This window comes from Theropithecus gelada, chromosome 14 (assembly GCF_003255815.1).
Source record: "Theropithecus gelada isolate Dixy chromosome 14, Tgel_1.0, whole genome shotgun sequence".
Taxonomy (NCBI): Eukaryota; Metazoa; Chordata; class Mammalia; order Primates; family Cercopithecidae; genus Theropithecus; species Theropithecus gelada.
The window spans coordinates 81800923-81813208 of NC_037682.1; the positions used below are offsets into that span (position 1 = coordinate 81800923).

Genomic DNA, 12286 nt, shown 5'->3' on the forward strand with positions numbered 1-12286 from the left:
AGAGAGAGAGAGAAAGAAAGAAAGAAAGAAAGAAAGAAAGAAAGAAAGAAAGAAAGAAAGAAAGAAAGAAAGAAAGAAAGAAGGAAAGAAAGAAAATAGATATAACCCTCTGACAAGGGCTCCCAAGAGGCTGCAACTCCCAAGTCACTAAGAGGAGAGATGAATTTGTGGCCAGGCTTCCATTAACTGCATTCCCGAATTTTCTAGTGTAGAGTGGAAAACCTAATACATGTATTCACTTTTATTGTTATTTTACAAGATAATTAATTGTTGATTAATTCTTGTAAATTATTACAGTTTAAATATTCGTTATTTCAGAATGTGACAGTGTTCTCTCTAATCATCTGAACTGACTATGGAAAAAATTTTCTAAATTAAAAATAATAGATATTATGTACAATTAATGTTTTGAAAGGAAGAGTTTTGATATTAAAGTTAAAAGGACAAATTTAATGATTGATAATTTTAGGAGTTGATAGTCCACTCTGATTAATCAATCTTAGATAAAATCTACTTCATTTATAATTGTGTGAGCAAACTTCATAGGTGAGTTTGCAGGCAGGGAGTACAGAATAATAGCAGAGATACTAAGTGTCTTTCATATATTATCATCATGGAATCGTTGAGAGAGAATGACAGAGACAGAACGAGATTAAGAATGTTCTTAAGAATGAGATTAAGAAATAAGAATCAGCTTATATAAGTGACTGAGAAATTGTCTCAGCTTTTACCGTCTACCCAGGCTTTAAGCTTGCTAAGTAACTGGGAATGATTGAGAGCATGGCTTGTTTAACAAAATACCATGAGGGCTCTCATCTCATTTTCTCATTTGAATCGTCGTGGTTGTTCATATCCATAAGTTTCATACCCGTGGATTCAACTAATCTCAGAAAAAAATATTTACAGGAAGAAAAAAGCAGCTGTACTGAACAACATATCCCCTTTTTTTTTTTTTTTTTTTTTGGGGGGGAGACAGAGTCTCACTCTATTACCTATGCTGGAGTGTAGTGGCATCATCTCCACTCACTACAACCTCTACCTCCTGGGTTCAGGCAATTCTCCTGTGTCAGCCTCCTGAATAGCTGGGACTACAGGCACGTGCCGCCACGCCCGGCTAAATTTTTGCATTTTTAGTAGAAACAGGGTATCACCATGTTAGCCAGGATGGTCTCGGTCTCCTGACCTCATGATCTTCCCACCTTGGCCTTCCGAAGTGCTGGGATTACAGGCATGAGTAACCGCACCCTGCCAAACATGTACAAATTTTTAACAATCTTCTTGCTGTTCCTAAACAGTATGGCATTACAAGTATTTATACAGCATTTACATTGTATTAGGCATTCAAAGTAATCTAGACATAAGTATTCAGGAGGATAGGTTTAGGTTACATGCAAATCCCACACCATTTACTAATAAGAGCCTGGAACATCTTAGGATCTTGGTATCTCAGGGATTCCTGGACCCAATCTTCAATGGCTATTGAGGGAAAACTTTATAAATCCAGCATGTTTGCATTTACTATGTCTCAGTGTGTACTGGAGCTAACTTATTAGACATATTGGACAGAGCTCAAGTAGACAAGGAAAACTGTCCACCGGCCTTTTTTTCCTTTTCATTGGCTCAAATAAAAACAAGAGAAAGAAATTGTCACTTTTTCTTTTTTTAATTTTCAGAAATATGGATTCATACAGCCTGCAAGCCTTCCAGAATGAGCTCATTTGCTCCATTTGCATGAATTACTTCATAGACCCGGTCACCATTGACTGTATATCATTAAATGCATCTGTTATTAACAAAGAAAGGTCTGTCACAAACAGCCAAGTAAAAGCAAATTCATGTCAAAAAACTAAAAAAAAAAATTTAAATTGTAGAAAATTGGTTAAAAAACATGCAAAAGATAAATCAACAAATTCAAAAGTAGGCTCTTTAAATAGATAAATTAAATTAATAAATTCCCAATGAGATTCATTTATAAAATGGAGAGGAGGAGTTCAAATGAAGAATAAACAGGCAAACTCATAGGTCATCCAGATATCAGTAAGTCAGTACAAATATTTTAAGAACAATTTATGCCTATACATTTGAAAATTTTGCTGACTTGAGAAAATTTCTCAAAAAACACAGCTGACTAAAACAGACAGAAGAAAACATAGAAAAATGAAAGATACGATTTAGATTCTTAAAATTTCCTGTGTTATTTAATAAACAAACCTCACAAAGAAAACTCCAGTGATCTCTTTCAGTGAAATTTTCAAAGCATTTTTGAAAGAAATAAGACATTTTTAGACAAATTCTTCTAGAGAACAGGGAAAAAAGAAACACTTTCTAACTTGTAACTTTGTTTTTCTGTCATTTTTTTCTTTCCTTCATTTAGACAAGTTCTCCCTCTGTCACTCAGACCAAAGTGCAGTGAATGATCATAGCTCATTGCAGCCTCAAACACCTAGGCTCAAGTGATCCTCCTGCCTGGTCCTCCTGATGAGCTGGAAATACATGTGCTTGCTTCCAGGTCTGGGTGAAATCATTTGGTTTTTTTTTTAGAGACAGGAGTCAACCTATGTTGCCTGGGGAAACCTGGAATTCCTAGAGTCAAGTGACCCTTTTGCCCAGCTGTCCAAGTAGCTGGAATTACAGACAGGAGTCACCATACTCTATTCAAAGTTAGTTTTCTGTATGTACTTTGTTAAAGGTAATTGCACACATAATTATTGTTTAAATAATTATTTATGACATTGTATCATATTTTAATATAAATATACATGCTATACATCTTCTACATGTCCATACATATATACTTATGTAAAGTATCTAATTTAAAATTATTCACCACGGTGTAAAATCCAAAGAACACATTGATTTTTGCATAAATTAACCATTGAAAAGAGTCATAAAATAGGGAAGAGACACAGCACTTTGGGAGGCCGAGACGGGTGGATCGCGAAGTCAGGGATCGAGACCATCCTAGCTAACATGGTGAAACCCTGTCTCTGCTAAAAATACAAAAAATTAGCCGGGTGAGGTGGTGGGCGCCTGTAGTCCCAGCTACTCGGGAGGCTGAGGCACGAGAATGGTGTGAACCCGGGAGGCGGAGTTTGCAGTGAGCTGAGATCCGGCCACTGCACTCTAGCCTGGGCTACAGAGGGAGACTCCGTCTCAAAAAAAAAAAAAAAAAAAAAAAAAAAAAAAAAAAAAAACAGGGAAGAGAACAAAAAAATAGGTGAATTCAGCAACTGTTGTATATAAAGGTATACTATTTAAAATACAGCTAAGTACCTAGGTGCACTATTTTATAAGAGAGTTCCACAGATGGGTTAGTTATTTCATTTAATATTTTAGAGTTGTACATATTCAGATAATGACTGGAGACTTAGTTAGCAATGATGTATTTTAAAAGTAGACTGAGACTTCACTGGCTTCCCATAATTTCTACGTAAGGAACTCATCTTTTCCATGTTCTGAAATCTGTACCTGCCTCTGCAGCTTCATCTCCCATCAGACCACGTTCATTCTTGTCACTCCAGCTCCAATGGCCTGGAGCTCAACTGTACCAGGTCTCTTCCATCCAGGAAGCTTTTGCATCTGCTGCTGTCACTGCAAAGAAAGTTTCTCTCTATCGCTCTTTGCCAAGTTAATGTGTTCCTATTCCTCAAATCTTAGTGCTGTCATATCTTCATGAAAGCCTTGTGTAAGCTTGCATTCAGCACATACCTCCTACTACAGACCCTGAAAACATGTACTGCTCATTTACTGAGCTCATAGTTCCAATTGTGTATTTACTTGTGTGATTCTTTAATTATGACACATCTCATTCGCTAGTCTGGATGTTCTAGCAGGACTGAAATTGTCTATTACAGTTTAATATAATTTATGTCTAATAACTATTTCATTGTCATTAGTATATGCTTGTTGAAGAATAAACAAAAAATCTTTAATGGAAATATAGATGACACATTTCAGTTTAAAATAATAAAGCAATTGTTTTTCATTGCGAAGGCATTGTTCGTGAAATAAAACATTACTTAATGAAATAAGTGTTTCAGTTTTAATGTTCATGAACAACCTATGTCAGGTCAAGATTCTTGCATCTCACTCCAAAATCCTCTACCTTCTGTTGGGCTATAATGCCTTAGGCATGATTGTCTATAATAAATCCAATCATCCAATGTTACACCCTTCTGTGTAACCTAATCTTCTATTTCCACCTCTTTCTCCAGACAGTAGCCAATCCCAGGAAGTGGGAGTGTTCTTAGGTGAGTCTAATCACTTAAAAAGCACAGTTGTCCAGAGAACACCTCTTCAGAGAAGTCAGATTGAATTTGTGGATGCTGGGCTTCGGTCAGCTCAGTGTTGCTGCTGACCTGGATAACCACGAATCTTCTAGACTTGGGACCATATATTGCAGATTCTGGTGTGTATGACATTTGTAGTAAAGACCTTCATGCTTAATTTTCTTATAAAAATACTTTAAACTCACCTGCCGGGACACTTACATCTTGTCTAAGCAAACAAGTAGCTTACCCAGTTATTTGAAATAACATAATTGTTCAAAATACCTGTTATTAGAGTATTTACAATATATTGGTTTGTGTTATATCAAGTTATTTGACTGGGTTTTCTTTTTGAGATAGGATCTCACTCTGTCACCTAGGCTAGACTGAAGTGGCACTATCATGGCTCACTGTACTCTGGACCTCCTGGACTCAAGCAATCCTGCCCTCACAGACTCCTGAGTAGCTGAGACTACAAGCATGTGCCATCACACCAGCATTATTTTTAAAAGAAAAAAATATTTTTTCTCACTCTGTCCATTGTCTTCTCACTCCATTGATTGTTTCCTTTGCTGTGGAGAAGCATTGCAGTTTCAGATAACTCCAGTTGTTGATTTTTGCTTTTGTGGACTAGGCTTTTGTGATATTATTCGTACACTTTTTTTTCTCACATTAGTGTCCTGGAGCATTTCTCCGATGTTTTCCTCCAGTAGATTCAGTCTTTCAGGTTTTACATTAAGGTTTTCAATCTATTTTGAGTTGATTTTGGCATAGGATGAGAGGTGAGGGTATAATTTTATCCCCTGCATGTCAATATCCAGATTTGCCAGCAGTGTTGATTGAAAGACTGTCCTTTCCCCAGTAAATACTGTTGCTACCTTTGACAAAATTTGGTTGGCTGTAGAGAGGTGTAAGAGTTTCTGGGTTCCCTGATCTGTTCCACTGGTTTACCTGTCTATTTTTACACCAGCACCTTGCTGCTTTGCTTACTGTAGCTTTGTAATGTACTACATGTCAGTGTGAGTGTGAAATGTGTAGGATTAATTGGAAAACCCTTGTTGTAAAGTTTATGTTTGTAGTCCTTTTCAAATCTTCAATGAGCCGACTGGATTTGAAAAGTGTTCAAATATATCCCATGAACTGGTAAAGACCCCCAGAAAGCAGGGACTTTGATCACTGTGGGAAACACCGGGAATAAAGATAAATTGGTGGTCATGCTTCCATTAACTACATCTCTGGATTCTTTAAAGAAAAAATTCCAGTGTTTACTTTCTTTTTTGGTTTGTTTTAGGTAAAAGTTGATTAATTGTTGCTGAGTCCTTTCATAGCTTGATTAGTCACCATTTCAAAATATGAAGATACTCTGATGGTCTGAACTCATTCTGAATAAAAACATTGTCTTGAATAAGAAATAATCATTTTTCATTGTATTTATGTAAAGGTTGAATTTTGTGATTAACCTTAGAAGAATAAGTTCAGCTATTTATAGTTATAGGAGTTAAGTGCTGAAGCCCATAATGATTAAACTAAACACACTTAGATTAAACTTAACCAATTTTTAATTGTCTTTAGAAAAGTACATCTGTTACTTGGGTGCCAGAGAGTGAGACTAAGTATCCCTTATGAGTTATACTCAAAGGGTCTTGGAGGAAAAGAAGGGGAGAGAGAGAAAGAGATGGGTTTGTATGGATTTCTGGAACAATCAGCTAATAGAAGTAACTGTGAAGTTATCCTAATTGTTCCTCTCTACCCCAATATTAAGCTTGTCCAAATAATTCATAATTGAGAACATTGCTTGTTTTAAACTAAAATGACGCTTGTCTCATTTTTCCACTTGTGTTATAGTATAAACCCAACTTGCCTATATTTACCATATCTAGGTCTGTACTGGGCTTAAGCTAATGGATAGATTGAACAGAGCTGAAGCAGACAAGAACAACTAGCCACAGGCCCTTCCCCCTCCATGTAGTCAAAAAATAAATTTCTCACTTAAATTTTCCTGTTTTAAATTTCCAGAAACATGGATTCAGGCACACTGCAAGCCTTCCAGAGGGAGCTCTGTTGCTCTATCTGCAGGAACTACTTAATAGACCCGGTCACCATTGACTGTGGGCATAGCTTTTGCAGGCCCTGCCTTTGTCTCCTCTGGGAGGAAGGCCAGGCTCCAAAGGGCTGTCCTGTGTGCGGGAAAATCCCCCAGAGGGCTGACTTCAACACCAATATTGCTCTCAAGAAGTTGGCTTCTCTTGCAAGGCAGAGCAGACCTCACAACATCAACAGCTCAGAGAAGCAGATCTGTGTGCTACATGAAGAGGAAAAGGGGCTCTTCTGTGAGGCTGAGCAGAGACTCCTCTGTGGGTCCTGCTCTGAGTCACCAGAGCATGAGGCTCATGGCCACAGTCCAATAGGATGGGCTGCTGAGGAGTGCAGGGTAAGTGACACCTCCAGTGCAATTGGGAATCCACATGATCCTAAATGAGAGAGAAAATGAGAGCTTATGATAATAAAGGTGGAGAGAATGGAGATGAGGAAGATCTGAATTTTCAATATAAATCTCTAGATATAAATGTGTCCTGGGAACATGGTTTGCTTTTGCTGCAAGCTTGACTTCTCCAGATCCAGGGTATATGAAAGCCACTTTCTTAGAAAATTGATTAGCTGTTGGGTCTCCTCAAACTGTCTACGATATGTTTCGGTTGCCTCTGATATTCCAAATGTTAGAATCAAATTAGGTTATCTTGTGAAAAAACCTGACCACTTCATGGGAACTCAAATTTACTGTTCTCTCAACAACAGGCTTTTCTCATTAAAAGGGAGCAACATATCCAGTAATGTCTTATCTGCTACTGAAGGTCATGTCTACTTTGTAGGAGAAACTTCTAAAGAAAATGGATCCTTTATGGAGGAGCACTCAAGAAATGCAAAACAATCTAAATCAGGAAATTAGCAAAATCCATTCATTAATGGTAGGGATAAAAATGTTTTATATTTTTTCATGTAGATTGGCACAATGCTAGCTTAGACTTCTTAGCTGAATTCTGCTTACCAGTTACAAAATAGCAGTGTCTTCTTCCCAGAAAAAAACAAAGAGTGGTTTCAAATGATCTATCAGCAATTATCATTATACAGGCCAACAGGAGCTGGTGCAAAAAATACTAGTATGTACATGTATATGAAATAAACAGGGTATGATAGGTATTTCTAATGTAACCTTGAGGGTTTGCATAAAACTTCCAAGGCACTGAGAGTAGGATAGCATTGAGTTCTTCAAAGCATTGTATTCACATTGAGTAGTTTAAAGTTTTGCTGTGAAAGGGAGGAGAGAAATAGAGATATAAGTGGGGGAAAAAAAAAAACCTGAAGTAATTTCTTTAAAAACTCGGTAGTAGAGTGTACACTGAAATATTTAAAATGTTTAGAAGAATCAGGCAAAGGAACAAGAGAAAATTAAGAAAAACCAAGTAAAAAGGACAATAATTAATGAAGTAAGAATCCCGAAGAAGCATCACAAGAAGGGATCTTGAGTCCTTTTGAGGTATCGATTTATACAGGAAGGGAGACTAAGAGGAGCATGAAAAACGGATGGGCAGAGGAGATAGCAAATTTTCAAGAATCTTTCCAAGTATGAGACATAGAGTTTATGAGTTTACTGCTGGTATATCCTAGGAGAATAAAATTTGAAGTGTTAAGTGTTTTGTGGAGAGTGAGGAGATGCAATTCTTTTAACTGAGTATCTCTGCAGGACTATGCGGCCTTCAGGAAAGGGATGATCAGGTATCAGTATCAGAAGATGCGCCAATTTCTCCTGGAGGAGGAGCAACTCCATCTGGAGACACTGGACAGAGAAGCAGAAGAGATTGTTCGACAATTCCAAGACAGTGAAGTAAGAATAATCCAACATATAAAAAAGACAAAAGACATATACAGAGAGCTGTGGGAGATGTGCCACATGCCTGATGTGAAGCTGCTCCAGGTGAGGAGGGAGGGTCTGTCATCCAGAGTCAGGAAACCTTTGTTGGGCAATGCTGCCAGGACATTCATATGTTACCTGCAAATGCAACTACTCTTAGCTAAGTGACACATGCTCCTTGACTCCGTCATTATGTTTGTCCAGTCACTTATTTTTGCATATTGCGGTAATCTTTGGGAGGTTTTTGCCATTTTGGTAGATCACTTAGGACAAAATCTTCTTCAGTATAATCAGGAGTACTAGCCACAAAGAAATGTTATCCAAAATCAATCAAATGCTAGGCCAGGAGAATATTAGTTTTGTTAATAAAACTCAATTTATGTTCCTAGTACATCCACACTTCTTGAGATTAAGCCTGGAGGATGAGTGACACTGACAACATATATTGCCATGTACATCATTCCACAGTCTTATTCTCAGCTCCTCATTCCTATTGCCCACTGAGGAAGCCCACCATGGTTCGGTTGAGGTTCTGTTATTAACACAGCCTTGGATGGTTCCTTAGAGGTGTATCAATAAACCTACCTTGTTAACCCAGAAAGACAACAAAGAATACTAGGGAAAGTAGGACAGAATTCTCGTGATTACGTACTTATGTTTTTCTTTGCAGGACTTGGAAAACATACTGGAATGGTGAGTTACACTAATGAACTTTGATTTCTGCGAAAGTCATTCCCTTATTGATAAAGTCAATGTACCATGAAAAATGTGGGTGTTAGGTTCACTAACCAGTTTCCTGCAATTCCACATACCTGAAAATCCAAGTATAACTTCTGCCTTTTCCAAAACCAAACTATGAATCACCTCTTATTGACTGGAAGCCTGTCGATACCATAAATAGTCAATTAACGTATATTGCATGTTATAAGTATTATATGCTGTATCCTAACAATAACGTCAGCTGGAGAAAAGAATATAATTGCAAAAATTGGAAGGAAGAGAAAATATATTTATTACCCATTAAGAGGTTAGTCACCATAAGGGTCTTCATCTTCATTGTCTTCACATTGAGTAGGCTGAAGAGGAGGAGGAAGAGAAGAAGGTATCTCAGAGGTGGTAGAGGCAGAAAGAAAAGAAATGGAGGAAGTTGAGCAGGAGGCAGGAGAGGCAGGCAAGCTAGGTGAAACTTTCATTGAAAAAAATCCACTTAGAAGTGGGCCCCCAAATTTCAAACCTTTGTTGCTTAAGGGTCAACTATATGTTTTGAGGTATTTAGCATTGATCTGTGGCTATATTCCACTTTGGTTTCAAAGGAGAACCTGAGACCTTAAGCTTCTTTGTCTCAGAAGTGTCCTTCTTATGTGGCTGAATGAAAATGTATCTAACAACAGTGTGCCATTCTGGATTTTCTTCTACCCACTCACCCCATCTTCTCCAGCCCTGCCCCAGCAAATCTTAAGAAGAAGATTACTCTGAGTTATCACAAAGGAGTCTCCTATTCTGGAGAGGGGAGAGGTGAAAAAGAGAGGAGGGAGGGAAATGCCCTAAGGACAGGAAAGGGAGGGAGGTTTTGTTCCCAGGGACATCAATAGCCAGGCCCTACTCCATCACTGCACTCCCCTGTTATAGGCAGAATCTAAGAGGGGAATGGCAGCCTCAGGAACCTCAGCACCAGGGCTGACAGGCTGGAAATTGACTCCTTTGGTTTGAACAAAAGTTCAAAACCTTTAGTGTCAGTGGGCATTCCCTGTAAGACCCTGACTGCATCATTGGTGACATCTACAGGTTGAGGTCCCAAAGGCTTTGGCTGAGTTTTCTTCTCTCAGCAAGAATCCCAGGGTATCTGTATACTTTGAAGAGGCTGGAGGGGCAGAGGGAAGAAATGGCACTCAGTAATTTTAAATTTGGATCATGTGTGAGAGAATGGAGAAACTGTACTTTAACATGTTAAATTTAGATAAAAGTAACATTGCTATATCCCCAATATGGTTGAATAAAATGTATACTGAATTTAACATAAAAGGGAGATTTCTCAAGAAATATCTTGGATGAAAATCTGAAACATTTGTAGGACTGTGTGATTATCCCTGGGCCTGAAAGTGTAACTGAGGTTGTTCTTTGCAGGACAGAGTTGGTGCAAATGGAAAAGCCCCAGCCAGTAAAGCCAGAACTGACTTCCCGGCCCATCACTGGAGTGCTAGATATGCTCAACAAATTCAGAGGTTAGAGCCAGCTGCTTGGCAGTACAGCCTCAACTTCTGTTTAGTGGGTTGCTTGGTTGAGCCATTTCCCATTTTAGTTTTATTTCTTCTGACATAAAAGTGAACTTACAATATATTATAGAATTAATATTTATCATAAACATTAGAAATCTTTGACCAACCAACAAACTAAAGCTTCCATAAACGAAACAACTCTACTGATATAAGATACATTTCACAACAACTGGAAGCTGAAGGTTCTGTGAAAATGGCCCAAACATGTAAGGCAGCCGTTAAACAACAGAGGGCTAAAACCAGAGCTAGACTAAATGAAGCAGTGGCTGATCAGGTGACGTAAAAGCAGAACATGATCATTATTTTCAGAAACTTCTCAACTGCACATGTATGGATGTCCATCAAATTTTGATGTTTAAAAATGGAGCAGGTGAGACTGGGCACAGTGGCTCACGCCTGTAATCCTACCAAGGCTGAGGTGGGCAGATCACCTGAGGTCAGCGGTTGGAGAACAGCCTGACAAACGTGGCCATCTATACCAAAAATACAAAAATTTGCTGGGTATCGTGGCACATGCCTCTAATCCCAGCTACTCGGGAGGCTGAGGCAGCAGAATCGCTTGAGCCCAGGGGGCTGCAGTGAGCCAAGATTGCACCACTGTACTCCAGCATGGGCAGCAGAGTGAGACTCTGTCTCAAAAAAAAAAAAAAAAAAAAAAAGAACAGGCACCGTTTATACCCCATTGATTAGGAGCATAATACGAGAGTGAAGTCTATTTGTTAATTATATTAAATACAAGCAATCCAAGTGGCATTTTCTACTAAATAAATAATGTTACGTGTCTCTTAAAACAAATCAAGCAAAGCCAGACATTAAATCATTGATTCACACAATTAATGACATTTGTTTATTTGTTTTTCTCAGTGATTTTAAGGATTCTTTTGTGCTGTAGAAATCATAACAACTCTTGATCTTAATAGATAAGAGTCTCCAACGTCTTTTTTCTCCCTGTATTCTGTCTCTTACAGGAGGTACTAATAAAGCCAGTACCTGGGCAGATAACATCTGACCCCCACCTAACTTCTTGATCTGATTTTGGTTCTTTTTGCAGTGGATGATCCTCTGAGTAAGGAAAGGGCAAGTCACTACATGAACCTTTCTGAGGATGTGAGAAATGTGATATTTGGAGATGACCATGATGGTGCGCCCAGGGAGTCCCAGAGAGCACAGAACTTTGCTGCATGGGGAGCTCAGGCCTTCTCCTCCGGCAAGCATTACTGGGAAGTGGACGTAACCCACTCCTCCAACTGGATTCTGGGAGTCTGTAAAGATTCCAGGACAGCAAACACAAATGCTTTTGAGGAAGCATTTTTTCTGTTTTCTTCAAAGAGAAACAACCTTTATAGCCTCTCCAACATCTTTGCTCCCTTAACTCACTATGTGCAAAGACCTGTGGGTCGGGTTGGGGTGTTTCTGGATTACGACAACACAGTTGTGAGCTTTTATGATGTTTCAAAAGGTTCCCTCATATACAGCTTTTTCCCTTCATCTTTGTCTTCCCTTTTGACACCTTTCTTTTGTATTGGTTCCCCATGAAACTCAGGTTTCATTATGATTTCTTAGGGAGCTCTTTTGTCTGAAAAATATTCCAATCTCGAGACCTTCTCATGTGAAACAGTAGGACAATGTGTGAGCATCTTTGAGCTCATTGTAACTTGAGGAAACAAAATTATTATCTGGTATGAAATGGGATAACCACATTGACATTATACATTTGTTTCCTAAATTTCACTTTAATGAAGGGTTGTGAAAAACCATAACTGTCTGATTCCTGGACATTTTTTATACCCCAAAATGAAACCCAAAACCCTTTACCGTTATTCTCTATTCAT

General features: G+C 38.4%; 1 protein-coding gene across 1 annotated transcript in view; it reads left to right on the forward strand.

The window, feature by feature from the left end:
* The window catches only part of LOC112605941 (putative tripartite motif-containing protein 64B), a 16180-nt gene extending 4190 nt beyond the window's left edge, over positions 1–11990 (forward strand). The window contains exons 5-11 of the mRNA XM_025355822.1: positions 1674–1802; positions 6285–6699; positions 7139–7234; positions 8011–8151; positions 8849–8871; positions 10303–10400; positions 11506–11990. Coding sequence (XP_025211607.1) covers positions 1674–1802; positions 6285–6699; positions 7139–7234; positions 8011–8151; positions 8849–8871; positions 10303–10400; positions 11506–11990 — 1387 coding nt within the window. The remainder of the gene's footprint in view (positions 1–1673; positions 1803–6284; positions 6700–7138; positions 7235–8010; positions 8152–8848; positions 8872–10302; positions 10401–11505) is intronic.
* The last annotated feature ends 296 nt before the right edge of the window (positions 11991–12286 follow it).